Here is a 25,616-nt window from a genome sequence, read left to right as displayed (position 1 = left end):
AAACCCTTGGCCTTGATTTTTCTGTGCTGCTCATTCCAGTTCAACCATATAAAGTTTCCTCCCTGGGTGGACATCCCAATCCTGACTACGGTCCCCGACCCCAGCACAGTTTGCCCCTTGTGTGACCAGTCACTGGTGATGGCAGCAGTTTTGGGCTCAGGGAGAAGTTTGACCCACCCTCCGTCCCTCCTGCAGACACCTGAACATCCTACGCCTCTACAACTATTTCTATGACTCTCACCGGATATACCTGATTCTGGAGTATGCTCCCAGGGGTGAGCTCTACAACTTGCTGCAGAGAAGCGGCCCCTTGGATGAGCAGGGCACAGCCACGGTGAGGGGGCCTGGGCTCTGGGGGCCTTGGGCTCACTCCCGGCCTGTGGTGGGGCGTGGGGTCTTTGTGGCTGGTCAGATTGCCGTTTAAGTTTATTTCTGAATTTTATTCTATAAATTTTATATAATGATGCAGCCTCACATTTTTACATCTTAATTGCCCCCAGTGTGCTCCAGAATATTGTGTGTGTGAAGTTGGATTCATTTCTCATAATCAACAATCTAACTCCACTATCTTATTCAAAACATGAAAGCAAAAAACACGTATATTGAAAGGCTACGAGGGATTTGCTAAATAAATGGGTGGAACTGGTAACTGGAGATTTCTAAAGGGCACCAGGAGGACAGGACCCACAGCCGTGGCCATGCCAACAGCGGTGGCTGAGCTGCTTGCCGTCTGGATGAATGAGTCTGTGTGGAAGTGTGGAAGGCTTGCCTTTCAGATGCCTTCACTTTGTTCACAGATAATGGAGGAGTTGGCAGACGCCCTGACATACTGCCACAACAAGAATGTGATTCACAGGGACATTAAGCCAGAGAATCTGCTGCTGGGGCTGATGGGTGAGGTGAAGATTGCAGACTTTGGCTGGTCTGTGCACGCCCCCTCCCTCAGGTAGGTCAGATAGTGGTTGGGTGGGCCCCGGGTGCCAGTGAAGAGTGGTCCAGTTGAATTCATTGCAAATGTAAGATCCAGATACAAACCTGGGTTTGTACCTGAACACTGCCATTTTTTTTTTAAGAGAGAGAGAATTTTTTGATATTTATTTATTTTATTTTTTTTAGTTTTCGGCAGACACAACATCTTTGTATGTGGTGCTGAGGATTGAACCCGGGCCACACACATGCCAGGCAAGCGTGCTACCGCTTGAGCCACATCCCCAGCCCAACACTGCCATTTTTAAGTAGAAAATTGTCAGATATTTTCAGGGCTGGGGATGTAGCTGAGTGGCAGAGTGCTTCTCTAGCAAACGTGGGTCTCTGGGTTCAATCCCCAGTACTGCAACTAAAAAGAAAACAGATTTATTGTAGCCCAACTAGAACTTTTATTTTTTGATCTTTGTTAATGTATGACTTTAGCAATAAGATTTCATATAAATACCTAATAACTTATGAACCATTGCCCCATACTTCCAGCAGTGTATTATTCTGTATGAATAGGTTAGAGTCCATTCACTGGGTCCTTAATGTACCATCACTCTGTTTATTGATGCTGAGAATATATTTGTGAAAGCGTTCTGGATCATGAGCTAAATGATTGCATGAATTTCTACACACGTTGTTATGGTCCCGGTACTTGCTTTCTCTGTACCTTGTTCCATGTTAAACGTTGGTGTCTTCAAACCCCAGTGCTTGGGCGGGGACTTCCAGGATTCCCCTGATCTGGGCCTCTGCTCCCCTCTCCCTCCACCAGGAGACAGACTATGTGTGGGACTGTGGACTACTTGCCCCCAGAAATAGTGGAAGGCAGGACCTACGATGAGAAGGTGGACCTGTGGTGCGTCGGGGTGCTCTGCTACGAGCTGCTGGTGGGACGGCCACCCTTTGAGAGCAGCTCTCAGAGCGAGACCCAGAGGCGCATCCTCCAGGTGGGATGGTCACTCAGCGGGCATATACGGGGAGCTGGGTGGGGGCAGCTGCTGAGCCTGGGGGGGACTGGGGCACACACATGAGGTTACCTGCTAGGGTCCCGAGGAGTGCCTCAAAGAGGCACAGAGAACATGGAGCAAAGGAATGAACCAGACTTCCCTTGTTTCTCCTTGGCCTCATCAGGTGGATGTGACGTTTCCCCCCTCAATGCCCGAGGGGGCCCAGGACTTGGTCTCCAAGCTTCTGAGATACCAGCCCTCAGAGCGGCTTCCCCTGGCTCAGGTCCTGGAGCACCCCTGGGTGAAGGCTCACTCCCAGAGGGTGTTGCCTCCGGGTGCTCAGAAGGCTTCCTGAGCCCATCTACCTCTGACCTTCGTGTGCACCCAGGGAAGGCTTCCTCCTTTGTCTTTTTTTTTTTTTTTAAAGAGAGAGGAGAGGGGGGATAGAGAGAGAGAGAATTTATTTATTTATTTTTGTTTTTTTTTTTCGGCGGACACAACATCTCTGTTGGTATGTGGTGCTGAGGATCGAACCGGGGCCGCACGCATGCCAGGCGAGCACGCTACCGCTTGAGCCACATCCCCAGCCCTTCCTCGTTTGTCTTTTTAAATATAGGATGCTAATTAATAAAAACTGAATCATTTACTACAAGGGCTGTTTAGTTGTGTGCGTTGATGCGCAACTGGGCAGAGTGTTTTTTGTTTGTTTGTTTGTTTTTTGAATCAGGAAAACTGCCCGAGATGGGACCCTCTTGGCCTTGGAGATGGTGGATAACTTCTGATAAAGGCCCTGGAGGTTCCCAACCTGCTGCCTATCAGTGCTTCCTCCTCTCAACTATTCCCCATATTTTCAGGACATTTGTAACTGGGACCATCATCACACCAAAGATCCACCTCTGGAGGCATCTGGTGTGCTGCCATTTTTGAAGTAAAAGTAGTTCACTGCATTCCAGGGCCACAGGATTCCCAAATGCACCCACAGGCACCCCGACCTGCGTCATCTCTAGTAGCAAACGCAGCTTCTCTTCTGAGGTCTGTCACTGTGCCTGCAGCAATCTCAGTGTCCCCTTCCAGACTTGTCCACAGTCCCATGTGGCAGCCTCTGAGCGTCAGTGGAAGCTGACCACACCTGAGTCCACCTCCAGACCCCAGCTATAAGCTCCAGGGTGTTTCCTGTGCAGTGCAGCCATCACTTCCGCCAGTGGTCCTTGTGACAGTTTGCCTTGAGCAGGGTCTCCCCTGTGGCCTTGTCCAGCCAACGTAGGATGATTCCTGGTATGACGGGAAGTACCAGTAAAAATCATGCAGATGATAGAGAAGAAAAGCCGGCTGTGGGCTGTAGCTCGGTGGTAGGATGCTTGTCTACCATGCAGGAGGCCCTGGGTTCCAAGCCACCCCTGCAATAAGGAGTAAAGCCAACAGTCAAGGGCCAGGCACAGTGGAGCATGTCTGTAATCCCAGCAGCTCGCTGAGACAGGAGGATCACGAGTTCAAAGCCAGCCTCAGCAATGGTGAGGTGCTAAGCAACTCAGTGAGACCCTGTCTCTAAATAAAATACAAGATAGGGCTGGGGATGTGGCTCAGTGGCCGAGTGCCCCTGGGGTTGAACTCTCTGGTACCAAAAAGCAGTCAAGTCATCCTGCCCCTCTACCTCAGGTGAGCAGCTTCCTACTGAATCCTCAGCAGCTCCAGGACGCTGGTTTACAATCTGCATCTTCAGAGCTTGCATCTCTGCTTTCTAGCCTTATCCTATCCGTTTTCTTGAGTTTATATTTCAATTCAACACTTGGTGATTTTTTTTTTAAGAGAGAGTGAGGGGAGAGAGAGAGAGAGAATTTTTAATATTTATTTTTTAGTTATCAGCAGACACAACATCTTTGTTTGTATGTGGTACTGAGGATCGAACCCGGGCCGCGCTGCATGCCAGACGGGCACGCTACCGCTTGACCCACATCCCCAGCCCAACACTTGGTGATTTTTTTAAAAGGAGCTGGCTGGCATGTATAAACCCTGCAGTTTACACAGCCGAAGAGAATAAACTCATCGCTGCTTTGGGCAGGTAGATAAAGACAGAAAAATCACTAGGGCCTCAACAATGGCCACCAGATGGTGGTACCTTGGTTTACCTTTTAAAAAGGACCCCTGAAAACATGAGAAGAGCGAGGGTATGCTTTGGCTTACCATTCTGGAGGCTTCCATCCATGGTTGGCCCCACTGCTTGTGGGTCAGGGCAAGGCCAGGGTGTGAGAGAGGAAGGGGTCTTGCTCCCTCCTATCCCCTTTAGGGGCACACCCCCAATGGCTGGAAGGCTTCCCACCTCCTCCCAACAGGATGGAGCCAGGAGAAAGCCTGCAACACTTGGATCTCTTGGGAGCATTCTAGACATGAACCGGGCCACACAGGTCCATACTTAGACAAGGTTACACTGGGGGTTTAAAGTGTACCCAGTGTCTACACAGCTTTCCTCATTCACTGATTCCACTCTGGCCTCCCATGAAGCATGGAATGCAAACATGTTTTCTTTTAATTTTTTAAATTTCTGGCATCGGGGATTGGATCCAGGGGTGGTTAAACACTGGGCCACATCCTCAGTGCCCCCTGCCTTTTTTTTTTTTTTTTTAATTTAGAAACAGGGTCTCAGTGAATTTCTTAGGGTATCACTAAGATGAGATGCTGACACTGGCCAGGAACTTGGGATCCTCCTGCCTCGACCTCCCCCATTGCTGGGATTATGGGCATGTGTCACCACCCTCAATTCAAAATGTTTAATGTCATGAGAGCCTTTTCAGCACAGTTTCCATTTTCATAACCGCACATATCTTCAACTCATGAAAAGTTGGCTTATGCCTAGTGTGAGCCAGGACTTCCGTTCTGTCACCTGCACCTCAAGGGAGAAGTCCCAAAGCAGTTTACTCTCATGTTCATGATAAGGAGAAGACAAAGGCCACTGTTGCAGGCTACTCTTGTTAGGGCAGGACAGGAGTGTGGGAACGTGAGGTTAAGGGAATGAACCTATAAAAGTGGGGCTGGGGTAGTGGCTCGGTGGTAGAGCACTCCCCTAGCATGTTTGGGGCCCTGGTTTCGATCCCACCACATAAAACAAACAAAGGTATTGTGTCCAACTACAACTGAAACATAAATCTTTAAAAATCTATAAAAGGGGCTGGGGATGTGGCTCAAGCGGTAGCGCGCTCGCCTGGCATGCGTGCAGCCCGGGTTCGATCCTCAGCACCACATACAAACAAAGATGTTGTGTCCGCTGAAAACTAAAAAATAAATATTAAAAAATTCTCTCTCTCTTTAAAAAAAAATCTATGAAAGGGGCCCACTGTGCTGACCCCCACGTTTTATTTCCAAGAAGCATTTACCTGCAGCCCTGACTGGCTGAAGAGGGCAGAATGTGTCACAGTCCTCTGCACACTACCTGTTATTTGCAGGAGAAATGCAAGTCCAAAATAAAGTCGCTAAGAGGAAACCAAGTTTCTCTGACAGGAGAGACTGTGACCCTTTTCATGGACCAGATCCTGAAAGTCACAGATAAGGATAAAAGATTAAATCTAAGAATACATCATTAGGAATTCAGTTAGAACCAGTGACCATGGGCCAAGACATCATCCTGCTGTCGGCTGACAATCAAGAGGAAGAGTTGAGTGGACTCTGGAAATTTCCCCTATAAAGCCAGAGGGCAGGAGGAGGCACACTGTCCCTCTCCTCTCTGAGAAGACCCACCCTCTCCCTTGAGAGTGTCCCTTTTCTTTCAATAAACTCATTGCCTGTTGGAAGCAAATGAAAGAGAAGACAAACGAGAAACGCAGGTGGACCTCAGTGGGTCAGCCAGGGGCAGGTTTTCAGAGGGAAAATGGCAACTGGCTGCAGTAGGGTCTAAGTTTTATAGGGCTGACAGGGACTGGGTGCTGAGGGAGACCTTGGGCAGTCAGGGCTGTGGTCACAGGTGGTAAGAAAAACTGCCACAGGTTCAGAGCCCACCAGGCTCCCTTTCTCCTGGGGGTTAATATTTTCCATATCCTTCACCTGTTGCTCTGAGCAACATGCCTGAAATCTTCCTGACTTCCTTACAAGGACTGGGGTTTGAAGGAGCAGCTCTTCATGCTGCCCAGTTTCCTGGAAGGCCCAGCTCTGTAACTCTGACTTTGCATAATGCATTCACAATTTCCAACACAATGTTGTTGGTTTACTGTCTGCAACCACTTGATGTGTGGTGGTTCAGGGCTCACTCTTCCCATTGTTTTTTCTCTATCTATATTTTTATGGTGGTGCTGGGGAGTGAACCCACGGCCTTGAGTATACAAGTGCCCTACACCTGAACTCCATCACCAGTCCTGCTCATTTTATTTCCTCGTGGTCTTACCTGGTCTCATGATTTGAAATAGCAGATTCACATGTCCCAGCAGGATCCCTCTCCCAATAAACCAGGGTTGAATTGTCTGTAACCCAGACATGTTGTGGTCCTGGGGACATTTCAAAGAGACAGTAGTTGGAGTCCTGAGCTTTTGAGTCCCTCCCCCTATGGCAAAACCCTCTATGGTGCTCTAGGTCCACACACCAGGCCTCATTTGAGGGGGACACATTCCAAAACCCTTATGGTTGACTGAAACCAGACTTGTCCTGAGCCTTATAGATACACGCATCTATAAGGTAAATGACACCTTGACACTTCAAGGAGGCACTTCAAGGCTTCTGTCTCTGGATGGCCAGCATGATCCTTGCTGTGAGAGTTTGCTTTGGCTGACTGTCTGGAGGTTCCCATCCATGGTTGGCCGAACTGCTTGTGGGTCAGGGCAAGGCCAGGGTGTGAGAGAGGAAGGGGTCCTGCCCCTTCGTATCCCCTTTAGGGGCACACCCCCAATGACTGGAAGGACTCTTAGCCCTCTACTTCCTCCTCCCCCCTTCCTGCCCTAGCCTCTGGCTCAAAACTTTCAAATTCGTTTTTCATTAAATACACAAAGGCAGCCCAGGGAGCCCTACACGCTGCTTCACCTGCTGTCCATCATTGAGGACGCATGGGGAGGAGACACTGCAGCTCTGGCCTTCCTGAGGCCGCCTCCCTGGGGTGGAGGGACCAGAGACAGCACCTGCTGCTGTGCCTGAAACCTCAGAGCTGCTCAGAGTGGGAGACACTGGTTTCCACGCAGTGTCTGCCACTGTCCCCAGGCCCTTCCCCCCTTGATCTGGCAGATGCTTGCCGGGCCTGCTTCTAAGAGGATTGGGACAGGTGGTGAGCTAGACTAGGTCCAGGGCAGGGAACCTGTGGGGAGGAGCCCAGGTGGAGGAGGCAGAGGCCAGGGAGGGAAGGGAAGGAGGCCCTGGGTGGAAAGGGCACAAGACTGTCCGGGGCTGGCGGGTGGCTCTGGGCTGCAGCACTGGCCTGGCACGTGTGCTCCTGGGCTCAGCACCGATCACTGGAAAAACAAGGCCCGATCCCACGCAGCAGGCTCCCCAGGGTCTCACGGCTGTCGCTGGGCACTAGTCCTTCTCCAAAGGCCCGGGAAGCAGGTGGCTCTGCAGGACTTGCAGCTGGCAGGCCTGGGCTGGCTCTCAGCTGGGAGCCAGTCTACAGGGCAGGCACTCACTGTGGCTTGCTGTGCCCCACAGGCAAAGGGATCAAAGGCTGTGGGCCTCAGGGAGCTTTTGCAGGGATAGTAGAGCACACGGGACAGCCACTGTCACATGGAGGTGACAGGCTGGAGGGGAAGCCCACCCTGGTTGTGGGAGTGAGAAACTTCTGAAGGTGTTCTCCCCTCTGTCCCTCATCCCCTCAGGTGACCTGTGGGGTCTCAGGTATTCTGTGCCAGGGTCTCTTTGGTGGGTGGGAAGGTTGTGCCCGGTGTCCAGGCAGTCTGTCCCCTCCCCACCTCCAGCCACAGCTTGTTACGTCCCTCCAGTCCCCACTACTTCTCCCTGTGTCCTGCTGAGCCTGGCCTGGCCTGGCCTAAGACGATTGCAACGTTTGCTAAGTGGGACCAGGACTGGGTCAGAGGACCAGCTGTGGGGACACCTGGGGACCAGGATGGCCACATAGGGATGGTGGAGGAAGGAGAGGAAGACAGAGAAAGGCAGCACATTACTGATAGAGAGGAGAGAGAGACCATGGGCCAACGTAACTGCAGACAGACACACTTCAGTGGACCCTTGACTCTCGACAGATTATGAGCTTCTTAATAAACTAGCCATTCCACAGGGAGGAAACCCCTGGGTCAGCCAGGTGGGTGGCTCATGTCTGTGTTATGCTCGAATTCAGGACCCCCAAAAGACCACCAGAGACCCAAGCAGCAAAGAGGTGTTTATTGCGAGTTAGCTCGTTCCTCCACGCAAACAGTCAGCAACTGGTGACGCTGAGAGGCCCGGAGCCCAGGGTTTGCAGCAGTTTTATACACTCTTTGGAGAAGGCAGGGACTTCACATACATCATAGCCTCTTTTAGCAAATCATCACACACCGCAGGAAAATCAAATAACAACTCTAAAACTTGATTAGCACATTCACTGGCGGGAACAAGTTGGGGAGGGGTGATTGGTCAGTACAAAAGGGGTATTCAGGGGCTAGGGGTGTGGCTCAAGCGGTAGCCCGCTGGCCTGGCATGCGTGCGGCCCGGTTTGATCCTCAGCACCACATACCAACAAAGATGTTGTGTCCGCCGAGAACTAAAAAATAAATATTAAAAATTCTCTCTCTCTCTCTCCCCCTCTCTCTCCTCTCTCACTCTCTCTTTAAAAAAAAAAAAAAAAGGTGTTCATTTGAACTGATTGGTTTAGGCCACGAGGGGTGTTCCTGCTGAACTACATGGTCTCCCAACTTGTTATCAACCACCATAAACTACTGGGAGGGGCACCTGGCATCCCAGGTATTTCCCTGTCTCATGCTGATTGGTGGCTGCTAGGGGGCTGCTATGGGTCCCCACCTAGCCTGGCTGAGTCAGGGACACCTGGCGCAGCAGATCTCTCCTGTTATTTGTAGATAAACAACTTAGCAGGTGGGAATGTGCCTAGGAGTGCTCTGTGGGTCTTTCCAAGGACAAAGGCATGTCCCTTCCTTGGACAGGCTTTGCTCTGAGGTCGAGGCTGGTTTTTCAGTCTGTAATCCCAGTGACTGGGGAGGCTGAGGCAGGAGGATCGCATGAGTGAGGCCCTACCTAACTTAGGGACACCGTGTGTCAAAATGAAAAACAAGCCTGGGGATGTGGCTTTGTGACAGAATGACCCTGTGACTAACACCCCTGTCACCCCACCCTCAACAGTGAGAAAAGTTGAAGTTTCCATTAACCTTCACATCAAGGCTTCAAAACCTGCTATCTTGCTTGCAGTAGCCCCAGGGCAGCTCAGCAGCATCACCAGTGTTGGACAGCCCTGTTGGACAGCCCTGTGCACCTACAGGCCACCGAGCCTGCAGACCAGGGACAGGAAAGTGACTCTGGCCTTAGGAGCAGGCGGTGGTGCAAGCTGGCCTCCTGACACGGGTATTTCCTCTGAAGTGGGGGGCCTCAGAAGAGAAGGTGGTTTTGGTCTTACCCAGAGCAGGGGAGTGGGCACATGGAATTACAATACAAAAAGCCCTGACCACAGAAAGGTGGTGCATATCATCCATCCATCAGACACCCGCCCAGCCAAGGCCTTGTCTTCTTGCAGCCAGAGCTGCAAGAGCCAGAAAAGCCCACGTCCATACCCCTCATTCGGATGCCCAGATGCTTCTGCTTCTTATTGACAGTTTTCAGAAGCCATTCTTCAAGGGAATATTCCCTTCTGTCCTTAATGGAAATTTTTGTAGATATGGAGAATTGAAGGTGATGACTGTTTTAAAATAGATTTATCTGGGCTGGGAACGTAGCTCAGTGACAGAATGTGCGTTTGGCATTCAAGAGGCCCTGGATTTAATCCCCAGCCCTGTGTCCTCTTGATTCAAAAAGCAAAGGCTGTTCTAAGAGCAAAGTGAAAACAGAAATGGTTTCTTCCAACCGGAAGTGATCAGAAGCTGAGCATGTTCTTCTATTTCCTGTTGTTTCCCCTTGAAACTTCATCCCCAGCAATGTATCTCTTCCCCACATACCGGTCTCTTTCCACACACACAGTCACATATTGCTTAGAGAGGAACATGTTCGGTGAGATGAATGCATGCCTAAATGATTTTGTTTTGTGAGAACATCACAGAGGGTAACGGTGACGTCCCCTGGCAGCATGACCTACCAGGTCTCCATTGCACATTCATTGTTCATTGTTGACCAAGCTGCTGTGTGAGTGCATGTGACTGCACAGACCCACACACACAGCGCGGACCTGAGTCGTGCATAGGATTACGTGAAAACTAGTCACCTCAGTCCTACATGTGAGGAATGTGTCCTCTGTCCACAGCTGTGTGTCACCTGGTCTAGCGGGTATGCATATACAATGCCATATACAGATGGACACAGAACACAAGTGTGCAGTCGTGACAGACAGTCACACCACATGCACGATTTCAGTGCAGTTTTTTGTTTGCTCAAGTACGTAACTGTCCATCATCTCCAAGGCCTACTTTTGTACACTTTTGGTTTGTGTGTGTATTTGTGTGTGCATGTGTTTGTCTACGTGTGTGGGTCACATGTGGGTCACCATGCATGGAAGCCTTGTGGATAGAGACATCTGGTATCTGGGAATGACCAGTGGTCATTTGTTCTGGTCAATTGCCCAGGGACAATGTGAATCTCTTTGTTGCTCTGCCTTGGCCCACAGAGCACCTGATATGGGTATCACCTGCCAAGATGTCAATCAACCTGCTGACTGCAAGACGTCAGGAATCAACACTCGGCTCTTGAAACCTTATCCCTACCTTTGATGTACCCCCTTAAATAAACCACCAGAGCCATTTTGTCTTCTATCTAGTTCCAGAACCCACTAGGACTAGATCAGTCAGGGGCTTCCCATTCTGTAGATATATTTCTGAGTATTTGTACTTTGTTACTTACTGATTATTTGAGATTGTCAGTTTTAGGGTGGCTTGGATTATCCTGGGCAGGAAGAAGGACCCCTTAATGAGATGCTGGCTGTTGTCCCTGATAGGTGTGCATTTGTGTGGCTCTTTAAAGAACTCTGAACTGGAGCCGGGCATGGTAGGGCACATCTGTAATCGCAGATACTCCGGAGGCTGAGGCAGAAGGATTGCAAGTTCAAGGCCAGCCTCAGCAATTTAGTGAGGCCTTAAGCAATTTAGCAAGAGGAGACTCTATCTCAAAATTAAAAACAAACAACTAAACAGGACTGGGGTGTGGCTCAGTGGCGAGTGCCTTCCTAGCATGCATGAGGCTCTGGGTTCCATCCTCAACCCCACAAAATAAAACAAACATCCCGGACAACAAAGGTCTGCACTGGGGGTTCCCGACGAGGCAGTTCCACGTCATGACGTGGCCACTCTTGAGGTCCATTTCTGCCTGTGGCACACCATCATGCTGAGGCACCGGCTCTGCCCTCCAGAAGCTCTGAGCCGGGGGACATGCGGCCAGCTTCCTCCTCTTGCTGACGCAGGTCTCCTCAGGTGCCCTCTGATCTGCTCTGACCTTCTCAGTGGCTCTTTCCAGACCCCAAAGAAGAGCATGAAAAGAAAACCTCAGGACTCTGTGCTCCTGATTGTTTACCCCGAGACACGTCACACCTGCTACGCGCTTGGACACAGTTAAGGACTCGCTTTGTCCTAGAGAGTAGTGCCAAGTGAAGAGCGACTGCCACACCAGTCACCAGGGGGCCATGTCACCCAGGAGGCAGGCATGGCCCACACCTCTCGTGTCTGCACGCAGTGGGGACAGCTTCGTCTCACCCGAACTCTGTGCTTGGGGCTCCCGCCCGGCTGCTGCTATTTCCTGGGGCCCCGTGAGCTGGCTCCTGGCTTCCGGAGTCTGTCTAGAGGCAGCCAGTCCAGACAGGGTCCTCCGAGGCAGACATCCCCCTGCCTGGGCTGGGAGCCCCGAGCTTGCGGAACTTGGTGGCCTGGGCGCTCTGCTGACCTGCTCTCCCCCGGGCGTGGAAACCCAGCCTTTGCCGCTGAGCACCCTCGGCCCCGTGGATGGCTTTGGATTGTGGCTTCTTACCCTCTCCTCAAGGGCTCTGTTCAGGCCACACTCTTCCTCTTCCACACAGCCGGTCACCTTTGCAGGCTCTGTCTACCCCACCCCAGGCCACTCATCCCAACAGAAGTCTGTTTCAATCTGTCATCCTCCCCAGGGAATTATGTAACCATGGGGATGCTACCCGACATTTCAGTCCCGATTCCTGGGAAGAACAGAAGTTAGAAAGAAGCAAAAGATAACTTCTCAATCATTTGTATATTTTAAAACCCCCACAGGCTGGGGTGGGCTCGGTGGTGGAGCGCCTGCCCAGCATGCCGAGGTCCTGGGTGGGGTTGCTAGCACCACAAAGTGTAACAAATAAAAATGCCTTTTATTTATTTTTTTAGATTTTTTTTTAATCTTTATTTTTTAGGTTTCGGCGGGCATAACATCTTTGTTTGTATGTATGTGGTGCTGAGGATCGAACCCAGGCCGCACGCATGCCAGGCGAGCGCGTTACCACTTGAGCCACATCCCCAGCCCAATAAAAATGCCTTTTAAAAAGGCTAACTTTGCCAGTGCATCTGTGATCCTGGGGACAAAGGAGGCTGAGACAGGAGGATCCTAAGTTCTAGGTCAGCCTGGGCAACTCTGTCAAAGCAAAAAATAAAAAGGGCTGGGGTGTAGCTTGGTGGTAGAGCGCCTGCCCAGCATGTGCAAGGCCCTGGTTTGATCCCCAGCAAGAAAAAACAAAATGTGGAAAGACCTTCACTGGGACCACTGCCAGGTTCACTGCCTGGTTAACCACAGCCCGGGCAGGGGGCAATTAGAGCCAGCCAGGGGTGGGCATGGATGGAAAATAGGAAGCAGCATTGGGATGGGGTCCTCACTAAGTGGGGCTGGGGGTTCATGCTGAAGGCAGGGGTGACCAGCGGTCACCTGGGGGTGGAGGATGGAGTGTGAGCAGGTATGGCGGTGGGGTTCTGGCTACACTGACTTGCTACAACTGGATTTCCTGGGAGGCACACACGGGCCTAGGGGAAGGTTCGGGAGCCTGACAATTTGGTCAGAGAATCTTTGCCGCCCTCCCGTCCCCCTTCTCAGTTCAGATGCCAGTCGAGTGCCCCAGGCTCTGCCCTGGATCTGACCACCTGCCTCTGAACTGGGGGCTTCCGTGACCCCTCCTGGTGTTCAGTTAAGTGGCTGGATGGGCTCGCAGAGCTCCGGGACACGTTCTCACGTAGACCCACTTCTTAAGCTGTTTTAAGGTCCAGGTGGACAGCTGGAGGCCAAGGTGCTTGGGAGGGGCACCCTGGAGCTCCTCTGCGCCCAGGGAGTTGGGGGGCTGCATGCTCCTGGACACACATGAGTGTTTTCACCAGCAAGGAGGCCTGTTTTTGGAGCTTTGTCAGGTGGGCCTGGTTAACCACATTATTGGTCATCAGAATTTCCCAATTTCGGGGCTGGGGATGTGGCTCAAGCGGTAGCGCGCTAGCCTGGCATGCGTGCGGCCCAGGTTCGATCCTCAGCACCACATACCAACAAAGATGTTGTGTCCGCCAAGAACTAAAAAATAAATATTAAAAATTCTCTCTCTCACTCTCTCTTAAAAAAAAAAAAAAGAAAATTTTGTTTAAAAAAAAAAGAATTTCCCAATTTCTACCACTGGTCCCTGGCAATATGCCCCCTCCCGTGGCTCGTTGTCTAGGGGCTTTCCAAATAGCACCCATTAACACAAACTCAGGTGCGCTTGATAGAGCGTGTTCAGGAAGAGCAACAGACATCTCCACTTTGTGTGTGTGCCTGACCAGGGATCAAACCCAGGGCCCTCTGCACGCTAGACAAGTGCTCTTCTGCTGAGCCATGTTATGCTCGAATTCGGGACCTCCAAAAGACCACCAGAGACCCAAGATCGATGTAAGCAGCAAAGAGGTGTTTATTGCGAGTTTGCTGAGTCCTCCGCGCGCGCACACACACACAGCAACTAGTGACATTGAGAGGCCCCAAGCCCAGGGTTTGCAGCAGTTTTATACACTCTTTGGAGAAGGCAGGGACTTCACATACATCATAGCCTCTTTTAGCAAATCATCACACACCGCAGGAAAATCAAATAACAACTCTAAAACTTGATTAGCACATTCACTGGTGGGAACAAGTTGGGGAGGGGTGATTGGTCAGTACAAAAGGGGTATTCATTTGAACTGATTGGTTTAAGCCAAGAGGGGTGTTCCTGCTGAACTACATGGTTTCCCAACTTGTTATCAACCACCATAAACTACTGGGAGGGGCACCTGGCATCCCAGGTATTTCCCTGTCTCATGCTGATTGGTGGCTGCTAGGGGGTTGCTATGGATCCCCACCTAGCCTGACTGAGTCAGGGACACCTGGTGCAGCAGATCTCTCCTGTTATTTGTAGATAAACAACTTAGCAGGGTGGGAATGTGCCTAGGAGTGCTCTGTGGGTTTTTCCAAGGAAAAAGGTGATGTCCCTTCCTTGGACAGGCTTTGCTCTGAGGTAGAGGCTGGTTTTTCAGCCACATCCCTGGGCCTTTTTTTTTTTTTTTTTTTTTGGTACTGAGGATTGAACCCAGGGACACTCGACCACTGAGCCACATCCCCAACACTATTTTGTATTTAATTTAGAGAGAGGGCCTCACTGAGTTGCTTAGTACCTCGCCTTTGGTGAGGCTGGCTTTGAACTCGAGATCCTCCTGCCTCAGCCTCTCAAGCCGCTGGGATTACAGGAGAGCGCCACCACGCCCAGCTCCCCAGGCCTTTCGATCTTTGCTACAGGGTCTCTGAGTTACCAGGCTGGCCTTGAACCTGCCACTCCCCGGCCTCAGCTCTGTCTCTGCCTCAGGGGTAGCCGGGATTATAGGCATGTGCCACTGTGGCCGGCTTCTTTCACCTTGGGACCTGTTTCCGGGAGGGGGAAGACAAAAGGTCAAATATTTAACAAAAGACACACCTATTAGAAAAATCCTAAAAGGGCTTTTGAGAGAGCCAGGGGCCCTGCACAGAGCTCAAAGTGTATGTCTCCTATTGCCTCCTGATCGCCCACCTGACCCAGGGATCCAGAAAGGGGCTTGGACCAAGGATCCTGATTCCCAGTCCCCCAGGCCAATTAAGTTAGATTGGCCAGGGCAGGCCAGGTGCCTCCTGTGAGTCCCCATCAGAGGTGAGGACCACCCAGCAGCAAGGCCTGGGGTGGGAAGGAATCCTGCCCACCCCGCCCAAGGGCCAATCGCAGAGCCAGGCTGGCGAGCGCCTCATATAGCCCCATCCTCTCCCCTGGTGCACGTGGGAGCAGGTCCTGACCCTGGGGAGTCGACTCCTCATCTCCTCTGGGGAGCTGCAGTTCCCGGTGGGATTCGACCCTACAACTTTCTGAGGCTGGAGCATTGCTGTGAGCCTTGGAGGATTTGCGAGGGCCCTGGAGCTGAACTCTCCCCTGGTGAGTACAGATTTGGAGAGAAGAGCCCCCAGTGATTCTGTAGTTTTTCCTTTATTTATTTATTTATTTATTTATTTTTAGTTTTTTATTCTTTTTAAAAGAGAGAGAGAGAGAGAGAGAATTTTTTTAATCTTTTTTTTAGAGAGAGTGAGAGAGGAGAGAGAGAGAGAGAGAGAGAGAGAGAGAGAGAGAGAGAGAGAGAATTTTTAATATTTATTTTTTAGTTCTCGGCGGACACAACATCTCTGTTTGTATGCGGTGCTGAGGATCCAACCCAGGCCGCACGCATGCCAGGCGAGCGCGCTAACGCTTGAGCTACATCCCCAGCCCCTGTAGTTTTTCCTAACATTGGTTTTGTCTGAGTTTTATAAAATGCACTTTCTTCTAATATTTTTAGTTATTGATGGACCTCTATTTTATTTATTTATATGCAGTGCTGAGAATCGAACCCAGGGCCTCACACATGCTAGGCAATCACTCTATCATTGAGCCACAGCCCTAAAGTGAAATTTCTATCCCATTAAATTTACCCACTTTAGATGAAGAGTAGCTTTGATTGGGTTTATGCAGTGGAGCAAATACCACCTGGGTTAGAACAAAGGGCGCACTCCTGACAGAGGTGGGAAGCAAACCTCGGGTCAGCAGGCTTTTCTCTATTCTGTATTTAGTGGTGGAGTCAACTGTGGACTCTGGCATGGCTCATTTTCAGGGCAGAAAACGGCGGCCGGCTGAAGCCAGGGTCTGGGTTATCTAGGCTTCCTTTAGGGTGGAACAGGAATGTGAATAGGGAGTTCCCTGTGGCTTGGCAGCGTCTGGTGACCCATTAGGGTGGAGGGTCTGGTGCCAGTCCGGTGACATTCCTCTGTGTTCCTTTGCTTAGGCTGAGGCCTGGGATTTTAAATGACAAAAGCTTAGGAAAATGGCCTCGAACTTATTTTCTATACCCTTCAACTCCCCCCTCATTGGGCAGCATTTGCACCTCCCAGAGAAGGTCCCTTGGCCCGCCACTGCGGCGGAGGCCTGTGCCTGTAGTTTTGAGCTGGTGCCCTGTCTACAACTTGGATGGTGAGATCTTGATCCCCCAGGACTTGGGTAAAGCGTCACAGAGGCTGGGGGCGGTGACCTGTGCTCAGGAAGGTCACAGGTCTGTGCCCCACGCCCCACACCTGTGGGACTGTGCTTGCAGGAAGGGGAAGGCTGAGCAACCAGGGTTGTCCAAGGGCCCTGCCATCCCAGGCTAGAGCAACCAGGTTGCTTCCTGCGTCTTTGCAGCCAGAGTTTAACCTGCAGGCCCTTCTGCAAAAGCTGGCCTGAACGAGGATGAATGAAGGAGTTTTAAATCTCCATTAAGGATCCTCCCATGCCGGAGGATGACCTACAGAGGCCCTTGTGGTGTGAGTGGAAGAGGCCACCAGCAAAAAACTTGACAAATTCTGATCCACAGATTCCCAGACAATTGGCTACAGAACGTGACCTGCACATCTTGGAAAAGATGAGTTGCACGGAATCGTCTCCAATCCCAGGTAAGGACACTGGGCTTTTGTAACCCAGAGCAGTTGTCCCCAGGGGGTTCAGTGACGCCTGGCGTGTTGTTGCAACTTGCAGCCCCTGCTCCTATGTCAGGAGGTGTGAGGGCCACCTCGCTGGGGGATCCTGCCACAGGTGTTTCTCTCGCCTCCTGTCTACCCCAGGCTTTTCCCCACTCCGCTCTCCCTGTTGTGGTAACTTGATGATTGCGGCTGTATTGCACCAGTATTTGTGATTTTATTTTACCTCCTTTGATGGTATGTTCCACATTTTAAAAGCTATTTGTTTTTGAATAACTTTATATTTATAGAAAAGTTGCAAAGACGGTACCAAGAGACCCCATGCACCCTTCACCCAGCACCCCCTAATGTCTGCAGCTCCCCTTTGTCAAAACTAAATAGTAAACTTCATGATGCTGTTAATGAAACTCTAGACAGAGTTCATTGGCCTCTCCCTAATAACGTGCTGGTTTCCAGGTCCAAACCAGGAACTCCCTGCCCATTTAGAAGATGCCTCCCCAGCCATGAGTACTCACTTTCTCTCTTTCACGAGTTATGTGGGGTTTTAGGGTTTGTTATTTTGTTTTTCAGTACTGGGGACCAGACCCAGGGCCTCATGCATGCTAGGCAAGCACCTACCATTGAGCTGACCCCAGCCCTTCAAGTTGTGTGTTCAGTGTCCTTGAAAAATGAGTTCCTAATTAGCTACCAATTAAATCGGCATTCTGTGGATGTTCCAGTTCCCACATAGAAGAAATTCCACCCAATTCTATTGCTTTGAAGGAAAAACGTCCACTCAGCATCTCCTCCAGGGTAGGAGGGGAATTTCTTCTGTAGGAAAGTTCTAGTAGTAAATTATTTCAGGCCTCAGACCGTGTGGTCTATGTCAGAACTGCACAACTGAATTCTTGTACCATTTATGGGTTGCAATCGCTGCACAGTTCTGTCTTCTGTGGTGCTGGGGTTGGAACCTAGGGACTTCCCCGGATGAGGCAAGTGCTCCACCACTGAGCTGCCCTGGCCCTGCTGTTGCACTTTGAAAACAGCCCTTTGGTGATAAATGGGTGCAACTTTGTACCAATAAGACGTTACATTATCTGTAAAAACTAGAGGCAGACCACACCTGGACTGTGGCCAGTTTTCCAATCAAGCTCTCGGGCAGCTGATCTGCACAGGCTATCAGAGAATCCTAAATACTGTTCTGGTCCTACCCAGAGAGATTCTGGGGAGTCGGGGAATTTGAGTGCTAAAAGCTCCTGTGTGGGGCTGACCTGTGGGTGAGACTGAATCTCAGCTCCAGGTAGGTGCGTCTTACAGGGAAGGCTGCAGGCTGGGACACTGTGACCTCCTTGCTCCTGTTTAGCAGGAAGACCTCTTCCAGCCAACGGGAAGTCTCAATTTCCCATGTGACATTCTGTAGGGTCTGGGGCTTCCACTTGGTACCAGCTGGTCTTTTCATCTTCCCTTAATCTTTATTTCCACTTTGTCTCCATTACGCTGTCTTCATTCTTTCTATAGAACACTTTTAAAAGTTAATTGTATTTAAGCCAGAATTTTCCAAATATGATCATTTCAACATGTAAATCATATAAAAATTATTTAAAATTATTAAAATGGGGCCATTATAATTACACAATAGTGGGATACATTGTGACATTTGTAGTTGCACAAACTACAACCTGCCAGTTTGCTTCCAGTCCCTCCCCTGACCTCTCCTCCCGCCCCCTGGTTCTCTTCCCCGCCTTCTCTTTCCCCTCCCTGGTTCTCTTCTTGCCCCCTTCTCTTCCCCACTGTCTCCTAGTTCTCTTCCCCCGCCCCCTGGTTCTCTCCCCCCCCCCACCCCAGGTTCTCCTCCAATCCCACCCCCTGGTTCTCTTCCAGTTCCGCCCCCTGGTTCTCTTCCAATCCCACTCCCTGGTTCTCTTCCAGTACCGCCCCCTGGTTCTCTTTCCCCACCCCCTGTTTCCGCCCCTTGTTTCTCTTCCCCCCCTTCTCCCCCCACCTGGTTCTCTCCCCCGAACCCCCGCCCCCTGGTCTTCTTCCTCCCCCTTCTCTTCTCCCCCTTCTCTTCCAGTCCCGCCCCCTGGTTCTCTTCCAGTCCCGCCCCCTGGTTCTCTTCTAGTCCCGCCCCCTGGTTCTCTTCCAGCCCCGCCCCCTGGTTCTCTTCCAGTCCCGCCCCCTGGTTCTCTTCCAGTCCCGCCCCCTGGTTCTCTTCCAGCCCCGCCCCCTGGTTCTCTTCCAGCCCCGCCCCCTGGTTCTCTTCCAGCCCCGCCCCCTGGTTCTCTTCCAGTCCCGCCCCCTGGTTCTCTTCCAGCCCCGCCCCCTGGTTCTCTTCCAGCCCCGGCCCCTGGTTCTCTTCCAGCCCCGGCCCCTGGTTCTCTTCCAGCCTCGCCCCCTGGTTCTCTTCCAGCCCCGCCCCCTGGTTCTCTTCCAGCCCCGCCCCCTGGTTCTCTTCTAGTCCCGCCCCCTGGTTCTCTTCTAGTCCCGCCCCCTGGTTCTCTTCCAGCCCCGGCCCCTGGTTCTCTTCCAGTCTCGCCCCCTGGTTCTCTTCTCCCCCCGCCCCTGCCCCCTGGTTCTCTTCCAGCCCCGGCCCCTGGTTCTCTTCCAGCCCCGCCCCCTGGTTCTCTTCCAGCCCCGCCCCCTGGTTCTCTTCCAGCCCCGGCCCCTGGTTCTCTTCCAGCCCCGGCCCCTGGTTCTCTTCCAGTCTCGCCCCCTGGTTCTCTTCTCCCCCCGCCCCTGCCCCCTGGTTCTCTTCCAGCCCCGGCCCCTGGTTCTCTTCCAGCCCCGGCCCCTGGTTCTCTTCCAGCCCCGCCCCCTGGTTCTCTTCCAGCCTCGCCCCCTGGTTCTCTTCCAGTCTCGCCCCCTGGTTCTCTTCTCCCCCCCCCCCCCGCCCCCTGGTTCTCTTCCAGCCCCGCCCCCTGGTTCTCTTCCAGTCTCGCCCCCTGGTTCTCTTCCAGTCCTGCCCCCTGGTTCTCTTCTCCCCCCCCCCCGCCCCCTGGTTCTCTTCCAGCCCCGCCCCCTGGTTCTCTTCCAGCCCCGCCCCCTGGTTCTCTTCCAGCCCCGGCCCCTGGTTCTCTTCTAGTCCCGCCCCCTGGTTCTCTTCTAGTCCCGCCCCCTGGTTCTCTTCCAGCCCCGCCCCCTGATTCTCTTCCAGTCTCGCCCCCTGGTTCTCTTCCAGTCCCACCCCCTGGTTCTCTTCTCCCCGCCCCCTGGTTCTCTTGCAGTTTCTTCCCCCCCTTCTGTTCTTCCCCCCCTGCCCCCTGGTTCTCCCCCCCACCCCTGGTTCTCTTCCAGTCCCACCCCCTCGTTCTCTTCCAGTCCCACCCTCTGGTTCTTCCTCCCCCCTGTTTCTCTTCCAGTACTGTCCCCTGGTTCTCTTCCCCACCCCCCACCCCCTGGTTCTCTTCCAGTCCCCCCCCTTCTGTTCTTCCCCTCCTGTCCCCTAGTTCTCACCCCCACAACCCTGGTTCTCTTCCAGTCCCCCCCTTGTTCTCTTCTCCCCCCCCCCCGCCTGGTTCTCTTCCATTCCCGCCCCCTGGTTCTCTTCCAGTCCCCCCCCTTCTCTCCCCCCCCCTTCTCTTCCAGTCCTGACCCCTGGTTCTCTTCCCCCCTGCCCCCTGGTTCTCTCCCCCCCATTTTCTTGCAGTCCTGCCCCCTGGTTCTCTCCGCCCCCCCCTTCTCTTTCCCCCCTCCCCCCCGCCCCCTGGTTCTCTCCCCCACCCACCCCTGGTTCTCTTCCCCCCCCACCCCTGGTTCTCTTCCTCCCTGTAGAACGCTCCCTAATCTCCAGATGCGCAGGTTCTTTGCCTGCTCTTCCTCACGTGGCAGCACCCGGTGGCCTGCGGGCTGCTTTGCCTCCCTTGTCCCAGTCCATCTCTGGTTGAGCTACCTGATGCCTCCCCAGGCCCTGCGGCCAGCCTCTCTCGCAGGCGGCCGCTCCTGTGATCCTATCAGTCCCATGGTAAGTTCAACTCTTCCTCATCAAAACCCGCCGGTGTGTGCCTCCTCTGCCCTCTGTGCTCAGCCGCCTGCACCTCCCCAGGCCCAGGTCACAGTCCCTCTCGATGAAAGTGGAGAGGACCCCTGAGGCCTTTTCTCCTTGCGCCCAGCGTGGTGTTGAGTGGCATGTGAATTCCCTCATGGCTCCCTCTAGAGTAGGGCGCCACAGAACCCTGAAACGGGGTTCCTCCGGCTCTGATCTTCAGAAGTCATTAACCCTGTGCTGGGGGCTCAGTGATGGGCTCTGGTGCCACAGTGACACTGCCCCCAAATGTGTATTGAGGGGTCCCTGGAGCCTGGATTAGCTGCTGTGTAAAGGCTGGAGGGAGCAGCTCTGGTCCTCCCGTGTCCACCATGGTGAAGCATCAGAAGCCCTCGCCAGGTGAGGGGACCTCCCAGCACCTCCCTCTTGGGCTTTCTAGCCTCCAGAACTGAGAAGGTCCCATTCTGTATCAATTCCTGAGCCTCGGGTATCATGGCCCAGCAACAGGAGGGGATGGGACCCCCAAAGCCGGATTCAAGATGTCTTCCTGGTGTGCGTTTCAGGGGTGCTGTGACAAAAAGCCCAGCTGCCCTCACTTTCAGAGCTCCCTGGGGCCCAGACTCTGGAAACCTGCAGGAGAACAAAGATGACTCGAGGGAGCAACGGGCTTGGATCATGTTGCCGGCCGGGGCTGGGGCGGTGTGATAAGTGACAGCCCAGGCTCCTGTGCTCTCTGCCGCCACCGTCCACAGGTGATGTTGTCCCCTGTGTGTCGTGGGGCTTGGCTCCTCATCAAACCAAGAGGCCTCGTGAGAGCGGGAACCCAGCCTCCTGGAAGCCCAGGAGTGCCGGGCCTGTGCTTCTGGTGGCTACTGAGCGTGCTGGTCTCCTGCTCGGGCTGCCAGCGCCGAACACCGCAGACCCGGTGCCTTCTGCAAAAGCTACTTTCTCACCGTTCTGGGGGCTGGATGCGCCAGATCAAGGTCTGTGGGCTGGCCTCTCCTCGTCCTGCAGGAGAGCTGCCTTCTCTGTGTCCTCCTGGGCGCCTTGTTACCAGGACACACGTCCCGTCGGCCTCGTGTGTCCTCCACGGCGTCTGTCTTCAGTGTGTTGGGGTTAGGGCTTCGGGGTCAACCCCTGGTGCACAGAGTTCAGTCCATGGTGCCTGCTTTAGACTTCTGATTTTTCTCCTGGTTAATTAGCATGTTTTCCGGCAGTTCGGTGGTTCTACGAGAATAGAATTACCGTCTAACTCGGCAACTCTCCTAGGTATGTGTGCAAAAGGGTTGAAGATGGGTATTGAAACAAGAAATTGTGTGAGTGTACGTTGGCAGCATGAGTCACAATTCCCAGAAGATAGGCACAACCAGATGTCCCCCGTGGGTGAGTGGACGAATGAAATCCCTGTCCATGCCATGGGCATTCCCCGCCACAGAGGGCAGGACACTGCAGCTTGGAAGGGCAGCCAGCGCTGTTCAGGGGAGGGAGTCACAGAAGGCCATTCCCTCAGGAGCCTGTTTATATGAAACTCCCCAAATAAACCTGGAGACGAGATGAGGGTCAGTGTGTACCAGGAACTGGGGAGGGGTGATGGGTGGCTCTGGGTGTGAGGGATGGGAAGGAGTTTGGGAACAGACGGTGGTGATGGACTCGTGACACTGGGGAAGAATTAATTGTACACGTTTCCATCTTTCATGGTGCTGGGGACTGAACCCCAAGTCCCCTGCTGAGCTGTCCCTCCAACCTGAAAGTGGTCAGTCTTGTGCAGACCCCGTCCACAATAAAGCAGACCCCGTCCCGGAGGCCTTCTTTGCCTCCTTTGACTGTTGGTGCAGGAGAACCCATGGCCCCGCAGTCCAGCTTCTTCTGTGTGTTACAGAGGATGCCCAGGGGCTCACGATGGAGCACGCCATGCTGCGAGACCTGGAGGAGTCCTTGCAGAAAGAGGCAGGTGGGTGAACTTCCTCTCATGCCACACATTTGGCGTTTGAGGGCATACGGTAAATCGCCTTCCTGGCTTTTCTTGTTCCCGACATTCTGTTTTTCAGGAGAGGAGGAGGATGGGAAGCCCAGCGTTCTCGAGCATAAGCCTGCTTCAGCCTGGAAAAGTACATTTTGGCCTGAAGACAGTGACATTTTCCACGACGTCACCCAGAGAAACCAGAAGCTGATACCATTCTTGAGTCCCCAGACGGGCCCTGAGGCCAGGCCGCGCACAGTGGTGCTGCATGGTGCTGCAGGCGTTGGGAAAACCACGCAGGCCAAGAGGACTTTGCTGGACTGGTCGGAGTTCAGTCAGAGTCCTCTGCACTGCGCCTTCTACCTCAGCTGCAGGGAGCTCAACCACATGATCCCATGCACCTTCGCAGAGCTGATCTCCAAGGACTGCCCCGAGATGCAGGACGACGCCCTGGAGGTCCTGACCCGAGCAGAGAACGTCCTGTTTGTGGTGGATGGCTTCGAGGAGCTGCAGGTGCCGGCGGGGGTGCTGATCCATGACATCTGTAGCGACTGGAACCAGAAGAAGCCGGTGCCCGTCCTGCTGAGCAGCTTGCTGAAGAGGAAGATGGTGGCCAAGGCCACCCTGCTGGTCACCACGCGGCGCGAGGCCCTGCGGGAGCTCCTGCTCCTTGTGGAACAGCCGCTGCTGGTGGAGGTGGAGGGCTTCTCGGAGGCCGACAGGGAGCTGTTCTTCCTGAGACACCTTGAGGACACAGACCAGGCACTGCGAGCTCTGGACACCGTGAAGCACAGCCCAGCCCTGTTCCACCTGTGCGCTGCGCCCGCCGTGTGCCAGCTGCTCTGCGCAAGTCTAAAGCTCCTGATGGACGGCGGAGAGGACCCTGGCTTGGCTTGCCAGACCACCACATCGCTGTTCCTGAGGTTCCTCTGTGACCAGTTCACGCCAGCGCCCGGCGGCCATCCCCAGCACCACCTGCGACGCCCTCTGAAGGCCCTGTGTCTCCTGGCTGCCCAGGGCCTGTGGACCCAGGTGTCCCTGTTCGACACAGAAGACCTGGAGCCACTTGAGGTGGAAGAGGCCGAGCTCCGTCCCTTCCTGGACAAGCATGTCCTCCAGAGGGACAGGGACCACGAGGACTGCTTCTCCTTCATCCACCTCAGCATGCAGCAGTTCCTGGCGGCCGCCTTCTACATCCTGCGGTTCCCGGGGGACAGCGAGTGGCAGGGCTCCAGGTTGGACATCAGGGGTGTGCGGGAGCTGTTCTCCACGGAGGCCAGAGCAAGGAATCCCCAGCTGGCCCAGGCCGGCCGCTTCCTGTGGGGCCTCCTGAACGGGGCCAGGGCGAGGGAGCTGGAGGCCACTTTCGGCTGCCAAGTGTCCTTGGAGGCCGAGCAGGAGCTGCTGAAGCGCACGTCGGAGGAGGAGGAGCCCGTGCTGTGGGCAGTGGGCCTTCTGGAGGTCTTCCACTGCCTCTACGAGTCTCAGGACCCAGAGCTGGTGAGCAAAGCCACGGCCGCTCTGAAGGACGCATCCCTGCACCTGACCACCAGCCAGGACCTCCTGAGCTGCTCCTTCTGCCTCCAGCACTGCCAGGACCTGCAGAGGCTCTCGCTGCGGGTGGCCAAGGGGGTGCTCCCGGAGGAGAAGATGGCGGTGCTGGAGCCCTGCCTGCGGGGTGTGAGGTGAGAGCTGTTTCCTGTACCAGCTCCTCCACCTCATCATGTCCCATGAGCATGAGGCTGGAGTCCCCTGTGGTCTTGGCTTCAGCTCTCAACGTCCTTCTCTTCCTGTTTAGCTCTCTACATGGGAGGGGAAGTTGCAGCTTGGTAGGGGGGCTTGGAGTTGACCTTGCTTGGTGCCTGTGTTCACGAGTGGACGGGGCCCTGGATCCTCTGTGATCTTATACCCTTTTACGTATTCTCTCCATCAATACCTGACATTTTTGCCACATTTTTTTTTTCTTAACACTTTTTTAGATTAAAAAATTTTAGTCGTTTTTTTTTTTGAGGGGGGCGGGCAGTGGGAGGGTACAGGAATTAAACATGGGGGCACTGAGCCACATCTGCAGTCCTATTTTTTGTATTTTATTTAGAAACAGGGTCTCATGGAGTTTAGTGCCTCCCTTTTTGCTGAGGCTAGCTTTGAATTCGTGATCCACCCGTCTCGGCCTCCCAAGCTGCTGGGATTATAGGCATATGCCACTGCGCCTAGCTTAAAGACTCATTTTTAATTGGCAAGTAATAACTATATGTACATATGTGTGGGACACAGGATTATGTTTTGATTACATGGAGGTGACAGATATGTTAATGAACTTGATCTTGGTGTAAAACATTTACTGTCTACTCTGGGAAACATGGATCCTTACAGTCCACACTCGGTACACGGGGCCCAAAGCTCATTCCCAGTTACTGAGGGATGCTTCCGTGCAAAACGCTGGGCACCGTCAACAGGAGGAGCCACACGTCAGTATTCCCAGTCGATGCCATAAGCCTATCTGCCACCTCCCATAGATTCCTCTGCCATCTTATTATAAAACTTAAGAGATCTATCCTTTCAGTAAATTCTTACACACTGGATGCAGATTTTTAACGACAGGCATTAGCCTTTTTTAAAATTTCCTTTTTTTTTTTTTAGTGGTAGATGGACACAAGACCTTTATTTTATTTATTTGTATTTTGTGCTGGGGATTGAACCCAGTGCTCACACATGGTAGGCAAGTGCTCTGCCACTGAGCCCCAGA

General features: G+C 53.1%; 1 protein-coding gene across 19 annotated transcripts in view; it reads left to right on the top strand.

Moving 5' to 3' along the window:
- Positions 1–25,616, top strand: part of LOC308638191 (aurora kinase C-like) — a gene marked incomplete at its 3' end in the record, with an annotated part of 60,597 nt that overhangs the window by 24,111 nt on the left and 10,870 nt on the right. For 13 of the 19 annotated variants that reach the window (XM_081275349.1, XM_081275350.1, XM_081275335.1 and 10 more), the window contains 7 exons: positions 196–334; positions 798–946; positions 1,745–1,919; positions 16,847–16,925; positions 22,180–22,293; positions 22,790–22,861; positions 22,959–24,555. In XM_081275349.1, the coding sequence (XP_081131475.1) occupies positions 196–334; positions 798–946; positions 1,745–1,919; positions 16,847–16,925; positions 22,180–22,293; positions 22,790–22,861; positions 22,959–24,555 (2,325 nt within the window). The other 6 variants (XM_081275344.1, XM_081275345.1, XM_081275339.1 and 3 more) reach the window with 5 other exon arrangements.

This window comes from Spermophilus citellus, assembly GCF_964194105.1.
Source record: "Spermophilus citellus genome assembly, chromosome: 18".
NCBI classification, from domain to species: Eukaryota; Metazoa; Chordata; class Mammalia; order Rodentia; family Sciuridae; genus Spermophilus; species Spermophilus citellus.
This window is presented reverse-complemented; position numbering and strand designations above follow the sequence as displayed.